General features: G+C 45.2%; 1 protein-coding gene across 1 annotated transcript in view; it reads left to right on the forward strand.

Annotated features, from left to right (window-relative positions):
* The window catches only part of LOC130021016 (aldehyde oxidase 2-like), an 87,754-nt gene that overhangs the window by 20,882 nt on the left and 50,278 nt on the right, over positions 1-16,594 (forward strand). The window contains exons 10-15 of the mRNA XM_056111763.1: positions 1,493-1,585; positions 8,405-8,556; positions 9,916-10,009; positions 12,153-12,262; positions 14,020-14,204; positions 14,732-14,915. Of these exons, the coding sequence (XP_055967738.1) occupies positions 1,493-1,585; positions 8,405-8,556; positions 9,916-10,009; positions 12,153-12,262; positions 14,020-14,204; positions 14,732-14,915 (818 nt within the window). The remainder of the gene's footprint in view (positions 1-1,492; positions 1,586-8,404; positions 8,557-9,915; positions 10,010-12,152; positions 12,263-14,019; positions 14,205-14,731; positions 14,916-16,594) is intronic.

Raw genomic sequence — 16,594 nt, forward strand, 5'->3', positions numbered from 1 at the left:
TTGGAGGCCTGTGGCCCCTCTTCTCTTCCTTCCCTTCCTTTGTCTCAGAAATTTCATTAGCCAATTTAAATCTTTTTATTTTTACAACTTAACCACATATATTTGATTCCCTAAGCAAATAAGTTATTTCACTTTGCCTATTTTTGATCATTATATAAATAGACTGTTCTGATGTTATTCTTCTAAAATGTTCCATGCTCACTCACCATTTTTTGTCTATTTTTGGGTCACACCCAGCAATGCTCAGGGGTTACTCCTGGCTCTGCACTCAGGAATTACTCCTGGCCATGCTTGAGGGACCATATGGGATGCTGGAGATTGAACCCCGGTAGGCCGTGTACAAGGCAAATGCCCTACCCACTGTACTATCACTCAGGCCCTCACTCAACATTTTTGACCTTGTGTTCACCCTTACTCCTGCACAGAACTGTGCTAAGAGTTCACTCTATGAGCCTGGCATGTTTTGCTGGTCCCATCTTCTCTTGCAGGACATGGAACTCAAATATTTTTTAGTATCTCCTGTTGTCTACATGCAAACATTGTTTTTAAGAACCTCTCATCCATTTTCTTTTCCACCTTTTGTCCATGGTATGGGTATATAAATAAATACACTGGAAGGCATGCTCTATCACTTTATCTGGTAGGGTAGGTGGTTGTTTGGTAAGGGAATTTCATGAAACACAAATGAGCACCAGAGGGGCCAAATTGGGAATCTTTATTAAAGCCAGCAACCATAAGTGAACTAGCATCCCAAAGAACTCAAGTGCCAAGAACAGTCAGGGATGAGTTTATAAAGGCAAACATCACATCCGAGTCAGACAATGCATACAACGGGTTAGGGCTATAGGAGCTGTGATCAGCAAAGTCAGTTACAGAAGCAATATAAGGTAGTTAATAGTTACACTGGATTATGGTCATGAAGAACAATTGACTTGCAGTTACGGGAGATAATCAGGATTGTGATAATCAGAATTGTGATAAATATATTGCTTATGGGTTGTATTTGTTAAAGGGTTTCACCTGACCCTAAAAACAATAGAGAGAAATTCCCTCCCTGTTGACAGGCTAGAATAAGAATAAAGATGAAGTTTCTTATGTCGGGAGCTCCGAGCTCACTCACTGAGTTTATTTATCACAATGGGGGTGCTTCCAAACAGTGCTCAGGGGGCTCCGGGGACACTTAAAGCAATGCTCAGGCAACCAGGCCAGTGGTTCAATGCTGGGGCCTGAGAATACAATGCTGCTCAGATTCCACAGTGCCAGGGACCATCCACTGTGCTCCGGGTCTACAGGATAAACCCAGCAATGTACAGGAGTTCATGTGGTCCTGGGGATCAAACCCATGTGGGGCACATACTAGGCATATACCCTAATCACTAAAGTATCTGCAGCCCTAATTATAAATTTTTAATTAGCATCTGAATATTTTATTAAAATATTTTAATGTCAATGAAAGCCATTTCCTTACTCTAAACTTTTTTTTTCCTTTAAGGACCTGCGATGAAATCTCGAGGACATTTTCACCCAATTCTCCTTTCCCCTTCAAGGATTTCTGAGCTACGCATGGTGTCTGAAACAAGTGATGGTAAGTTCCTGGTATCTTTATAAAATATCAAAGAACTTATCCTACATTTACAATAAACTTATGCTGGCCCAGTTATGTGGAACCTCCTCCCACATTGGCCTATATGCAATTCACTGTCACTTCTGATGTACCATTTATCTCCACCATGAAACTATACAATCAAAAGCTTTGCACAGACTTTGAGATATTCAGATGATGTCAATCCTCACAGCCACCTGCAGGATTGTTGCCTATCAACAGACAATTCATTTGCAGTGGAATCTTGAGGTAAAGAGAGTGAGAGAGTTGAGATGCTATTCATCAGATGAATGATCAAGTCCATGGAGGTGGGTGTTTGAGGGGGAAGGTAGGAGAGATGTGATCTTGTACTCAAATGCTAGTTGTCTCTTGGGGCAATGGCAAGGGACCAAGAGGGATAAGTATTCAGCCATTAAAGCCCATCCAGCCTCTGAAAAGATCCTTAAGAGTAGATAATGTAAAAACACTATATTATAGACAATTGACACTAACAAGATAGGAAGGATTCACAAAAGACTTTGACTATAAGGGTTTGAAAGGTGCACACTTAACAAAAAGAACCTTACTTTACTCCTCTCATCCCACAGAGCTCTCAGCACTGTGAATGTATTCAGGCTCAGTTGGTGGCTGACACATGAATTAAAACCATAAATGAATAAATGAGTGGGTCAGAAATGTAAGAGGGTCAGGAACTTGGGTTTGGGATGCAGTGATAATAATGACTTCTCAGGGAATGGAAAACTTGGCTGAGCTTTAGACAGTTTTAGTCAAGACTTGGTTGGACTTGTGGCTGGAGTGCTAGTACAGCAGCTAAGGCATTTGCCTTGCATGTGGCAGATGTGAGTTCAATTCCCATCATCCTATACGGTCCCCCAAGTACCACCAAGAGTGATTCCTATGTGAAGAGCCAGGGGTGACCCTGAGCATTGCATGCTGTGGCCCCAAAACAACAATAACAACAAAAACAACAACAAAATTTCAGAGACCACTGTGTGTCTGTGGGGGTGTGGTGAGAGGCACATGAAGGGACCTGCTATGGAGCTTTCACTGCCATAGGGGAGCCCAAACTTCCAGTCTCGATCCAGCAGCAGCAGACCAGAAAGCCATCCTTTCCCTGACCATATGACACTGATGTGGAAAGATTGGGACCCTTGCATTGGGACCCTCAGCCAGTTCAGCGCTTCACAGCTTCAGCTCATGTAGCATACCTAAAAGCCTCTCATAAAAAGTAGGTGGCAGTGTGGGGTGAGGGTAGTGAGATATGTACAGGATTAAGGTACTTGCCTTCCATGCAGACGACTCTGGTACAATCCCTAACCCAACTAGGTACAATCCCTAGTACTGCCAGCACCACTGCTAGTAACTCATGGGCACCTCCATGGATGGTCCCAAAACCCAAAATACCCCCCAGGATAAAAGGATATAAGTGGAAGGTGCCTAGATATAGCTTAAATCTTGTTGTTGGCAGAAGGAAGAGGATAAGAGAGGAGGCAGATGGATAGATCAGGAGTGTAGCCAGCTGGTTTATGCAGAAGGTAAAGACAGAGAAACCTTGTCCTAGTAGCGGTAGGGCGTTCGCCTTACAAGCGGCCAACATGGCCGACCCGAGTTCGATTCCTCCGCCCCTCTCGGAGAGCCCGGCAAGCTAACGAGAGTATTCGATATGCCAGACACAGTAACAACAAAGTCTCCAATGGAGACGTTACTGGGCCCGCTCGAGCAAATCGACGATCAACGGGAGGGCCTTCACTTCACTTCACTTCCTTAGCACCACAATCCATTCTCAGACAGCTCTAAAATAAAATAAAAATTAGCAGCTCTATTTGAAAGAAAGGAATTGCTTTCAGCCAAAATCCCATCTATGAGACCCCTAAAAGGGTCCTTCAGGCACAACTCTAATTTTACCTTTCACAGTCAACAAAGTCAAGATATAAAGATATAAGAACAAAGTGGGCTCTCCCAAGGTCCCTGCATGGCCCCAAATCTTGAGACTTCCAGTTCAGAACTCCTTGGGTCAGTGTTCTCCCTGCGGCTGGTCCCACAGGTACTGAAATGGACACTCAGTTTGGAATCTGCAGGCAAAGCAGAGTCAAATTCAGATCCAAGAAAAGAACACGCCTTCCTCTGGTCTCTTACAATTAAAGTGTGAGTACCCTCTAGTGGCCTCCAGAAAGGTTTTCCGTAATTCTCAAACCTTCTCTGAGACCTTGAAGAGTGAAAGGTTCTAGTGAGAAAGGACACCCCCAAGTTATATGTGCCCACCACCTCCAGGACTCCCCAAGGAACTGATTTCTACTGCAGCTTTGTTTAATTTTTGTATGCTGATCCATATCAGATCCATATTTGAGCTTAATATTCCTTTTTTCCCTCATGATCTTTAGTACAGTTAGTGTTCCAGAATGTCCACTGCATCTTTATCTCGTAGTCATGAGCCCTGAGAAGTTTGGAGCAAAAACAAAACCCATATTCTGAACATCTGTTTTTCCACTCTATTGGAATTCTGCTCAGGAATAATTCCTGGCAATACTCAGGAGACCATATGCCAATACCATGATCAAGCCAGGGTCAGTTGTGTGCAAAGCAAGCACCTTACCTCTGTCTAAATTATCTCCTCCACCTCTCTATTGGAATTCTTAGCTACTGGAACTCTTCTGAACTCTACTGGGATACAAGCTAAGTTTTCATTGCCAAAAATGGAATAACATAGAAATAGAAGTGCATAATTAGAATTCTCTCAGTTCAGCAACAATAGGCCATCTCAGGCCAACTATGAGTTTGAAATCTGTATCTGTGAAGACTCAGGGATCTGGCATTTCACTCTGCCTGTGGCTAGACAGCCCTTAATAATCAATATCAAATAAGATATAATTCAGCATGCTGACCAATGGGATGCTTCTAACCTTTAATAGGCAATAATAACAAGAATAAAAATTATCTTTTTTTAAAAAAAGTTATTATTGCTTCTTAAAAAATTTTCTTTATGTAAAAAACAACCCTACACTTTAGACTCACTCACTATTAACGTTCTGGGCACATAATTGCTTTCTCTACATAAGCATCGTCATCATCATCATTGCTTTGTGGAACCAATTGTGAAGATCTAACACTTAACCTTAGATATTTAGCACATCTCATCTAAAAGGAGAGATGTTTTATTTTATTTTTTGTAAATTTAAGAATTTTATTTTGCCTAAAGGTCTATGTAATTTTTTTTAATTTTATTGAATCACCATGAGATAGTTACAAGCTTTCATCTTTGGGTTACAATCACACAATGATCAAACACCTATCCCAAGGGGGTGGAGCAATAGTACAGTGGGTAGGGCATTTGCCTCGCATGCAGCCGACCTAGGTTCGATTCCCAGCATTCCATATGGTCCCCCAAGCACCGCCAGGAGTAATTCCTGAGTGCATGAACCAGGAGTAACTCCTGTGCATCGCCAGGTGTGACCCAAAAAGCAAAAAAAAAAAAAAAAGAAAAACCATCCCTCCACCAGTACACATTACCCACCACCAATATCCCCGGTATACCCCCCACTTTCCCACCCTCCCCCTGCCTCCATGGCAGACAAAGAAGAGACATTTTAGATAGTACAAGTGTTATGGTATATAACCTTATCCTTTCTCTCTCTCTCTCTCTCTCTTTCTCTCTCTCTCTTTCTCTCTCTCTCTTTCTCTCTCTCTCTCTCCCCTTTTGTTCATTATGATTTGCAATACAGGTATTGAAAGGCTGTCTTCATGTATATTCTTTTACATGAATATTCAGCACTCAATTTTTTTTTCTTTTTGGGTCACACCTGTCAATACTCAGGGCTCTGCACTCAGGAATTACTTCTGGAGGTATTCAGGGGACTATATGGGATGCTGGGAATTGAACCCGGGTTGGCTGTGTGCAAGGTAAATACCTACCCACTATACTATCCCCCTCAGCATTCAATTCTTGACCAGAGTGATCATTTCCAACTATCATTACTATAGTGATCCTTTCTCTGTCCTAACTTCCCTTCCTCTGGCCCCACCTATAGCAAGTTTCCAACCATGGACCAGTTCTCCTGGCCCTGGTTTCATTAGTCTCATGTTATGTTTTGTTTTTTTATATCATGCAAATGAGTGCATCATTCTAAATCTGTCCCTCTCCCTCTGACTCATTTCACTCAGCATGATACTTTTCATGTCATCCATTTATAAGCAAATTTCATTACTTTATTTTTTTCTTGAAGGCTGAGTAGTATTCTCTTTTCATTTTTTTCTTTTTTTTCTTTTTTTTTTTTTTTTTTTGCTTTTTTGGGGAGGTGGACCATATGCTCAGGAGTTACTCCTGGCTCTGCTCTCAGGAATCATTTTTGGTGATGCCAGGAAGGCCATGTGAGTTTCCAAGGATCGAATCCAGGTCAGCTGCATGAAAGGCAAGCACCCTACCTGCTGTGCTATCATTTCAGCCCCCAAGAGAGTGGAATTTTCTAATATGTTCGCCTTACACACGGCCAACATGGCCGACCCGAGTTCGATTCCTCCGCCCCTCTCGGAGAGCCCGGCAAGCTACCGAGAGTATTGATATGCCAGACACAGTAACAACAAAGTCTCCAATGGAGACGTTACTGGGCCTGCTCGAGCAAATCGACGATCAACGGGAGGGCCTTTACCTTTACCTTTTAGAAATTCGATTTTAATATAGTCTAGTAGTAGATTTATTTTTGGTGTGTTTGTTTTCTAGTTTCTTTCCATTAAGAAGGCTCGGAGTAAGTAGGAAAAAATAAGAGTCTGATAGGAAACAGATTGGTCTGCCCTGCTCTCCCACAGAATATTAAAGACAAACAGAAATTAAAGACAAGCTTCAAAGTAACCAAAGCAATAGACCATGCTGATGGGTCTGGGATGGAATCCCAGTATCTTCTCTAAGACCCTGAAAGAGTCAGGACTCCATGTCTGAACCATTTCTGTAAGAAGAAGCAGTTGATTGCTTTCAAGTGAGAGTTGCTTGGTATCAGGATAATAAGGAGCAACTGGTATTTTTTTTTCTTTTTTTAAAAAAAATTTTATTGAATCACCATGAGATAGTAACAAGCTTTCATGTTTGGATTACAAACACACAATGATCAAACACCCATTCCTCCAGCAGTGCACATTCCCCACCACCAATATCCCTGGTATAACCCCCGCTTCCCACCCTCCCTGCCTCCATGGCAGACAATATTCCCCATACTCTCTCTCTACTTTGGGGCCTTATGGTTTGCAATACGGACACTGAGCGGTTATCATGTTTGGTCCTTCATCTACTTTTTGCACACATCATCTCGAATGGTTCCTCAAGTCACCATTTTCTTAGTTATCCCTTCTCTATTCCAGCTGCCTTCTTCCCTTTGCTCATGAGGCAGGCTTCCAGCTATGGAATAATCTGCAACTGGTATTTTTTTCTCCTCAATTAGGAGAGCGAAGACTATTCAGGATATTATGTGGGTCTTTTGGCAGCAGAGGGAGAGTTATTGTACAGAACCCAAAATGTAGATAAATCACCCTATACTTGAAGATTAATCCACAAAAGTCGCATCAATGCCCACCTGCAAGCTAGTAAAAACAAACGAACTGCAGTTGACCTCAGTTGACCTCTCATTCAATCTAAGTATTAGTGATTTATCTACAAACCCTGGAGAAATGAAGCATTAATTCTAAACGACCAAGTCATCCCTTAATTGTCTGAGTGAACTCTTCACTTCCAGAGATTGATCTGAATTCTTTATATCCTTATGAGAGATAAAGTCCAAAGCCTGCACTAACAGTACACAGGCAAGGCTGCAATACTTGTGAACATTGTGAGTTACTTCTTGCCAGCTAACAGAGAGCCTTGCCAGGGTTAGAGTGATAGTACAATTGACTGGCACTTGCCTTGCACACAGCTGGCCTGAATTCAGTTTCTGGCACCCCGTAGGGTTCCCTGAGTTCCACCAGGAGTGATCCCTGAGTGCAGAGCCAGGACTAAGCACTGAGAACTGCTGAGTGTGACCCAAAACAAAAACAGAGAGAGAGAGAGAGAGAGAGAGAGAATTCAGTTATCCTGAATTTTCTCCCATTGTTCCTGTTTCTCTGGTCCCTCCCTGAAGATCCAACCCCTGGCAAATCCCCATGTAGGGACTAGAGCAGCTACCAGCATGGGCTGTGTAGATTCTAATTTCCCTCTTGGCACTGACTGCTAAGGATTTTCAGTATCAAGACAATCAGTAGAGGTGCAAGATCTATAGTCAAAGTATTATTAACATAATTATTTTATTTCCTCTCATTTAATCTGTTTAATAAACTTTTTGCAGTTACATTAACATGCCAAACACTGCAATAGATTTTATGCTTTTAAAACAGTTTTCTTTCTCAGTCACACCCAGTGTTGCTGGTGGGTGAAGGGGAATACTCCCAGCGAGGGCTTCAGGAGACCAGATAGTGCCAGGAGTGAAACCATGCATGGAAAGTATGGCTCAGCCCTTTGATTTATCTCTCTGGCCTGTTCTGGTCAGGTAGGGGTCATGAAAAGTTCTAATAGGGTCTGCCACCTGTTTGTTACTATCACTTTTTCTATCTAATCTCTATGAATTGTCTAAATAAGAGGGGATATCTAACCCTGGCTGGAGAGTGGCTTGTAAAATAACTTTATGCCCAGATATTCTGCTTTAGTGTTCTGGGAATGGTTGTGCTGTTTTAGAGTTCATGGTGGTCCTCTGTGAAGACAAGAAAAGCCACTGCACCAACCAAGCACTAACACCCTGGGCACCATGACCACAATTTTTGTCACCTATTAGAGCAATTGCTTTCCAGGTCTCACAATAGGTGCTGGCTGCAGTCTGGCCCAAGTGAAGGACATCTTGACTGAGAAGATTTCCAAGCTCCCAGAGGAGAAGACTCAGACATACCGAGCCCTACTGAAACATCTGAAGACTCTGGCAGGCCAACAGATCCGGAATATGGCAGTATGTTCTCCAGACCAATAACCAGGCATCCCCCATCCTCATAACTTCATCAAAATTTGAACTAGGCATTGGAAAAATCATTAGGCAGAGAGGTCTCAGTAGCCAGGAGATAGTACATTCTTCACCTCCTTTACCTTTTCCCCTGAATGATGTTACACATCATGTTACACATCACATGTAACACATCAGTTATACATCATGTTAACACATGTTACTCATCAGTTACACATCATGTTAGGGCAAGGATAGTTGGAAGGGAGTCTTCCAACCTCTCATTTTCCTCCTCCCAGCTCCTTGCCAAGCTCCAGGATACCATAGTTCTCAAGAGGAAAGAGAACATACTGGAATCATCTGAAGAACTTTTCCAAAGGCAACATGTGCTTCATCAACCCTCCATATCCCGAACATCTTTAGTAAACCTTTTGGGGTTTGTAGGGAAGGGATCACATATATTTTGAGAACCTCATTATGCTCTAAAATTTTTTTAAATTGAATAACTGTGAAATACACAGTTACACAATCATGACTGGGTTTCAGTCATACAGTGTTCCGACACCCATCCCACCACCAATGTCCCCAATTTCCCTCCTGCCACCTCCTCTCCTCCCCCCCCCACCAGACTGTCTCTATGACAGTCAATTTCCTTCTTTCTCTCTCTCTCTATCTCTCTCCCCTTTAGGGCATTATGATTTGCAATATTGATACTGAAAGGTTATTATGTTTGTTCCTTTACCTAATTTCAGCACACAGGTCTTATCCAGAGTGATCATTTCCAACTATCTTTGTCATAGTGGACCCTTCTTTATTCCACTATCTTCTCCCCCAGCACCCCTTCCACTTTCTTCTGAGATAAAAACAACCAGATCTGAAAGTGTGCCTACTACATCTGAGTATCATTCTCTAGCTGTGGCCCAAAGAGGTTGTGTTAGAGAACACTACTAATATCTCCTTGTTTCAGATATTAGTTCCTCTGTTAATGAAGTCTAGTCTAAATTAGTTTCTTTGAGGTGGCTCAGAGTTAGATGCAGAATTCTTGTCTGGTTCCTTCCTAGTTGGGAGACAAAGGTCAAGTTTCAACCAAACTTGAATGCAGACATCATTCTCCCTGGGTGGTGGCAGGCATTAAAAGGGGATTGAGGTTCGGGGCAGTGTAGGGTTAAATAAAGGAGAGGCTTGTGGAACAGACCAATGCCTCAGAGTCACCAGCACGCCCTCTCCCACCAGACAAGCAGCCACGAGTCTCCTCTGCAAATGTGCCCCCAGACTCTTTTGCTGACAGATGGGATCATAAGCAGATGTCTGTCTGGGGGCACAGGATTTGAGGGACAGGATGACCGAGACTTTTAACTCTCTCCTTAGTCCTTAGGGGGACATATTATAAGTCGGCATGGCTACTCGGATCTGAATCCAATTCTGACTGTGGGCAATGCTACCCTGAACCTGATATCAGAAGGTAAGCCCCTCAAACACTTGGAACAGCAGCGAGAGGGTTGTTTATGGTTTGGTTTTGTGTTTTGAAGAAGCTCTTCAAGCCTGAGTCATTTTATAATGTGGGGATTCCAGTGGAGGAAGCAGGATGAGACAGGGAGGTGGGAAGCTTGGTACCATCAGGGGTGACCTCCCACTCCACTTGGATCAAGATTCTGGAACTCATGTGGTACCGGAGTGGTGAGCAGAGGCCCTGGGAGGGTGCAGTGGTTGGTGTGAGCACCCACCCTCAGGTAAGGCCAGCCTGAGGCCTGACTCCTTCCCCTCATGCCTCACCTTGGCTGTGGGAGAAGACACAGGAGGGAGCACCAGTGCAGAGGACGCGCCTCCTGGGCCAGGAGGAAGGCACTGACTGAATTGAATTTTTGCCTTAGAGGGTCGTACCCCATGACTGCAGCTGCTCCAAGGATGTCAATATTTTCTTCCCTGGACACTAACTGTGTGCCAGGCAATTCCCTCCATTGACACACAGTATATAGTCTACCATCCCTTCCTCTACCTCCCGCCCCCCCCCACACACATACACATGCACATGCACACACACTCTGCCACTGAACCCATTAACAGAGGAGGCATGTGATGGGGGATCTCCTGTCTGTCTTATTCTCTTTCCACCAGCACCTACAGCCCCCATCCTCCCCCACAACCCATGAGCCTCCCTCCTTCTATACTTCCTCTCAGTGACACCCACCTCCTCTGTGGGTTGGCACCCTCCTGGTCACCTGGAGCATGGGGAGCAGTCACACTGCCCACTGAACTGCCCAGAGTGTTTGACCAGAACCACACCACCAGCATTAGGGTGACCCAGCCCCTTCCTGATTGGTGGCAGGCCAGAGGGTTGAGGAGAAACTAGCAGAAGGAGAAAAGCTTTCAGACCCCTAGTGACCTTTGCATAGGGCCCATCCACAAAGGAGCAAAGGGACATCCTCCCCTAGCCTAGCTCGTCAGCCCGTCTGCATCGGCCAGTCTGCTGAGTCTTCCAGGCCTGTGATCCAAGACGGCCCCAGCCCAACCTCAAAAGACCAAGAGAGAAGAAGCCAAACCTCTTGGCACAGGGCAGCAAGGACAGAGTGACCTCTATGCAAGGTCCTTTTGGCACTAGCAGTAGAGGGAGAAGCAGCAGTAACATAGTGCAGTTGTAGTAGCAGCAGTAGCAACAGTAGTCGTTGTAGTAGCAGCAATAATAGAGCAGTAGAGGAAGCAGCAACAGCAGTAGTAGTAATAGAAGTAGTAGCAGCAGTAGCTATAGCAATAGTCATAGTAAGTAGCAGAGGTAGTACCAGGAGCAGCTATAGCAGTAACCAATAGTAATAGTAGCAGCAGGAGTATTAGCAGCAACAATAGTACGGTAACAGTAGTAACATCAGCAGTGGTAGCAGCAGCAGTAGGAGTAGTAGCAGTAACAGTAGTAGTGTACTGGGGTGTTGGTTTCTACCTTGGCTTAAGATCTCTCTTTCCCCAATTTTGCCAAAGGCAAATCTGATCAGACTCCCGGTCATCTTGAATCCAAGTCAAACGTGCCTGACTATGGTTTAACCTCCTCACACCACCTTTTGCAAATGCCACATACCATTCTTTACAGTCAGAGCTACTATTCTGGATGCTAAGTGATAGTGACAGGGCTGAGAGGAAATTGTGTGAATTGTTCACTTTGCTTAAACAGTGCAAACATCCAGCTTGAGAGGAAATATGGCTGCAAAAACAAAAAAGCAAAGCCAATGATTTGAGTTGTTAGGAGTAGCCACAGTCCTGTATTTGCTTCAGTCACACCTTGACCCTGGTCATTGGCTGAGCTAGTTAGTGAGATTTAGTCCATGAACCTGCACTGTACCATAAGAAACACTGCCACCCCAACCATGGGGCTGGCAGACCTTGGAGGTGACAAGACCAGCCTTCCTTAGCAGATGTGCTGCAGAGAGAAAAGTAAGTGCCCTCAGCTGTCCCCACCTCACTCTGGGGACATCCAGGAGCCAAACTGACACACTCAGACCTCCACATTGCTCTGCGCCAAGGAGAGTGCCCTTTTCTTCCTGACGGTTGACATTTAAAGGATATAATATCTCGCATTACTTATGTCCACTGTACAGAAATGTCCTTTCCTTCCACAGAGGGCACACGGCAGATTCCTCTGAATGAACATTTCCTTGAGGGTTTAGCAAGTGCAGACCTTAAGCCAGAAGAAATTCTGGAATCCGTGTTCATCCCTCATTCTCAAAAGGTAAGCAGCTGCTGGGCACTTTCAAAAATTGTTTTTCCCTTTTCATAACTGAGTCCTATCAACTTTAGAAACCTGAAAACAGATGGAAGGAAAACAACTGCTTTGGAAACCTGTTTCCTGGCCTTTGTGGCTGGCCCAGCACTGAAGCCCTCAGTCCCCTCGGAGCAGGCCGCCTCAGGGCGTGGACTTAGCTTTGTTGTTTCAGCTGATGGGTGGGATCAGATGAGGGCCTGTAGTCCTGATTCCAAGGCTGACTATGCCCTGAAATGGCAGACATGAACGCTTAAACTGGGAATAGAGCTTCCCTGCCAAACCCACAGGAGCCACAGCTGAGCCCAGACTCCCCAGTCTCACTTGAGTTTAGCCTGTTCGTCCTCCAGAGGGTTGCTAGGAGGATCTCAGGGTGCTTGGGGCCCCCACCTGGCTACAGAGATGCACTCTTCCCTCATTTGCTCCCTATGTCTATGTCCCCAAATGACACCTGAAAGAGAGAGAGAAGATTAAAAGCCAGGAGCCACCTCAGTTATTCGGGAGACTTCTGTTTAGTCATACTTCGAGCACCTGTAATCCACTTATTCCCTTGGCAATGGAAACTCTGAAGCAAGTTCTCCATCAAGTCAATGTGTATCTGTGTCAAAACTCCAAGCCAAATAACAGGCAGACACAGACCCAAACACCCTCAGCCGCCACATATATGGCAGCAGGCAGGAACACAGGCCCTCTTCATTGGCAGCCCCTGCAATGATCAGCACGGCAGCCATCTCTCTTCTGACTGGCTATCAGTAGGTGAATCCTTCGTTCCTTCTCACCAGCAGAGCAAAATGGAAAAGTGGTGGTTTCTACAAGCCCAGAAGAAGTGTGGAGCATCTCTTTTGCCCTTTCAGCACCTGGCATTTGAAAACACCTGTGTTCGGAGGGCTCTGTCACGCTCCTGGGGGAGAAAGAAGGTGTAACTCTTGGAAATTAGAGTGCCTGGGATGGCTCCAGTCCAGGTGGCCACAGGGAGGTTTGCATGCAGGCATCTTGGCTTCAAATGTAAAATGCAGGGAGCTAGAGAGGTTGTACAGGAGGGAATGCACTCACCTCTCAGCCAGTCCAGCTTCCATCCCCGCCCTGTATGTGGTTCCCTGAGCGTCACCGGGGGGAGGGGGGACACTCGTGAGCACAGAGCCAGGAATAGCCCCCATGCACCACTGACTGTGTCCTCCCCCCAAAAAAAATAGGAAAACTGCATGCTGATCCATGATCTTTGATAGCATCAAGGCATTGAGGATGGGCGTGGAAGAGAATTCCATCTCTGTGAACAAGAAGGCAGCCAATACCAAAAAAAAAGGGGGGGGAGACCAAACGTGATAGCCTCTCAGTATCTATATTGCAAACCATAATGTTCCAAAGTAGAGAGAGAATATAGGGAAATTGTCTGCCATAAAGGCAGGGGAAGGTTTGGGAAGGGGTGGGATACTGAGGACATTAGTGGTGGAAAATATGCACTGGTGGAGGGATGGGTGTTCGAACATTGTACGACTAAAACTCATACATGAAAGCTTTGTAATTGTTTCTAACAATGATTCAATAAAAAAGAATTTAAAAAAAAGAAGGCAGCCAAGTTCTCTAAGTCTGCAGTTAAAAGGATGCAAAGTGTCCTTTGTGTCCTTCTGGAGTGAGTCTACGTGATTTATTAGTGGCACCGAGAAGCAGAAAGCACACCCTCAGTTCGGGTGCTATCTGATAACCCCAAACGGTTTTTGTTTCCACAGTGGGAATTTGTGTCAGCCTTCCGACAGGCTCCGTGTCAACAAAATGCTGTGGCCGATGTGAATGCTGGCATGCGAGTCCTGTTCAAAGAAGGCACAGATGCCATTGAGGACCTGAGCATAGCCTACGGAGGGTTGGGGACAGCCACAGCCAGTGCACCGAAGACCTGCGAGCAGCTCCTAGGAAGGTGAGCCACACCGCGGTGGAGGCGTGACCACAGGATAACTCATGAACCTTTACTCAGGCAAACGTAGGTGAGGCCCTAGGAAGTTGGAGACGCCTCTAAGTATTGTAGAGTCTCTGCTCTTTCTGAGCGGTTGCCACGTGAATCAAGTCTGGTTCGGTAGTGATTGAGTAGATGCCTCTGTGAAAGAGATGACACTTATGGCCCAGGTGTGGCTTCATCCCAGTCCTCTTGCACACATCAGCACCCCAGCAAGCTCACATTTGGTGCTGTTTCTGCCTCTGGAAAAGACTTTGTACATGGCGCCATGGAACAGGGGAACCCCACCCTCACTTGCCATGACCCCAGGGCTACTCTCCCAGGATTTAGTTTCTTGGGGCTTGAATAGGTGATTTCTAAGTTCCTTTCCAGATCATATGGGAAACTCCAGGGTCTCTAAGTCACCGTCATCCAATATCTGGAAAGGGCCGTAGGATTGAGACCACCCTTTAGCTGGTTCCTACCTGCCTCTAACCATGCCCACCCTCTAGGCGATGGAACAAACTGATGCTGGATGAGGCTTGCAGGCTGCTTCTGGACGAAGTCTCCCTCCCTGGCTGGGCTCCCGGGGGAAAGGTGGAGTTCAAGAGGACCCTGCTGGTCAGCTTCTTCTTCAAGTTCTACCTAGAGGTTCTACAAGAGCTGAAGAGGCTAGAGAAGCTGCCCTTCGCGATTGTGAGTGCTCTGGCTGTTGGGTGCTCCTTCCACCCTTGGCTCCCAGATGTCCTGCAACCTTTGTGAACTGTCCTGTCACCTTAGCTGTCACCTTACCTTACTGTCACTGTTCTGGGGCAAGACTTTCCAGTGCCCAGTTATCCCCACCTGAAGGGACCACCTGAGACTCAGGATGTGAACTCACCTGAAATCACAGCTCAGCGCTGAGCACTGTATTGGGAAATCTATATGGGGACTCAGTTCCCATAGGCAATTTTTTCCCTTTAAAATCTAACTTTATAGTGCCAGGGAGATAGTACAGGGGTTAAGGCATTTGTTTTGTGCATAGACAAACCTGATTTAATCCCCAGCACCTAATATGGTCCCCCATGCACCAATCAGGAATCATTCCTGAGCACAGAGTAAGGAATAAGCCCTGAGCACAGCCAGCAGTGGCCCAAAAACAAACAAACAAACAACTTTATTCACATACAGTCTTATAAACCAATGGTACCTCTGTAAGTGAAAATAAAGGGCCAGAAAAATTGTACAGCATGTATGCCTGGCACTGATCAAGACTGACAATCCCCTGTACATAGGTTCCTCTGAGCACTGTCAGAATTAACCCCTGAGCACAGAGCCAGGAGTAAGATCTGAGCACCGTCAGGTATAGCCCCCAAAACTAAGTGACTAAATAAATAATATTAAAATCCACGTTGCTGAAGAGAAACAACATATTAAAAGCACCTGTTTCCATTCAGCATGTTCTGATAAATATGCAGACCTCTGAAACTTTCCCTCAACCAGTGAGTATTTCCATCCTGTTAAAAATTCCTCCTTCAGCAGACCTCTCTCTCCTGCTCCAGACAAACACAGATGTGCCTCCTGGAGCAATCCATTTGCTGGAGCCAGTCTAGAATTTTATATTCAATTTGAAATGTAAGATAAAAATTTTATTTTTCAAAACCACAGAAATGTACGTACTTAAGTAGCTTCTAGATTTTCTGAGTAAGAATTTCTGGAATAAGTTTAACCAAACCAAATCTCTCACCTTTCTGCTTCCCTTTTCATCCTCCTCCTCCTTCTTCTCTCCTTCTCTCCCCCTTCCCTCTCTTCTCCCTGACAGTGCCTGCAATTCACCCAGCGATGTGCTCCTTGGCCCTCCGTCACAACACTTCCTCAACAGATGTTCTTAAAGTGCCACATTTTCATTTGCTCAGAAGAAGCAACCACTGGGACAATCCTCACTGACATTTAATTTCTGAATCAAGACCCTTGATGTGTTTTGTTTCAGTGACTCCCTAGTGAACTGTCCCTGTTTCACTGCCCTCCCAAAAAACACTAAGTCACTGAGAAAATCCCTCAGGTTCTTTCCTGTCCCAGGAACTACAGGTTCTTCTGCGAGGGCTTATTTAACCATCATTTTCTTGCTTCTCCTCCAGCTTCTGCCTGCCACTCGGAACAACCCTTTCCTCCTCAGGGTGATTAAAGATCAGACTCAAACCAGTCAGTCCAGTTCCTGTATGAAAGGGAAAGCCAGAAATACTAGGAAAGTGGGCCAGAGAGGTAGTAACAGGGGTTAAGGCATTATTTTTGCAGTGCTACAATGGCAGTTTGATCACACCTGGGAATAGGCAGGAAAAGCCCCTGAGCACTGCTGGGTGTAAAACAACTCCTCACACTCCTCCCGGGGCACCCCT

The sequence above is a fragment of the Sorex fumeus genome, unplaced genomic scaffold, assembly GCF_029834395.1.
Source record: "Sorex fumeus unplaced genomic scaffold, SorFum_2.1 ptg000014l, whole genome shotgun sequence".
Classification (NCBI taxonomy): Eukaryota; Metazoa; Chordata; class Mammalia; order Eulipotyphla; family Soricidae; genus Sorex; species Sorex fumeus.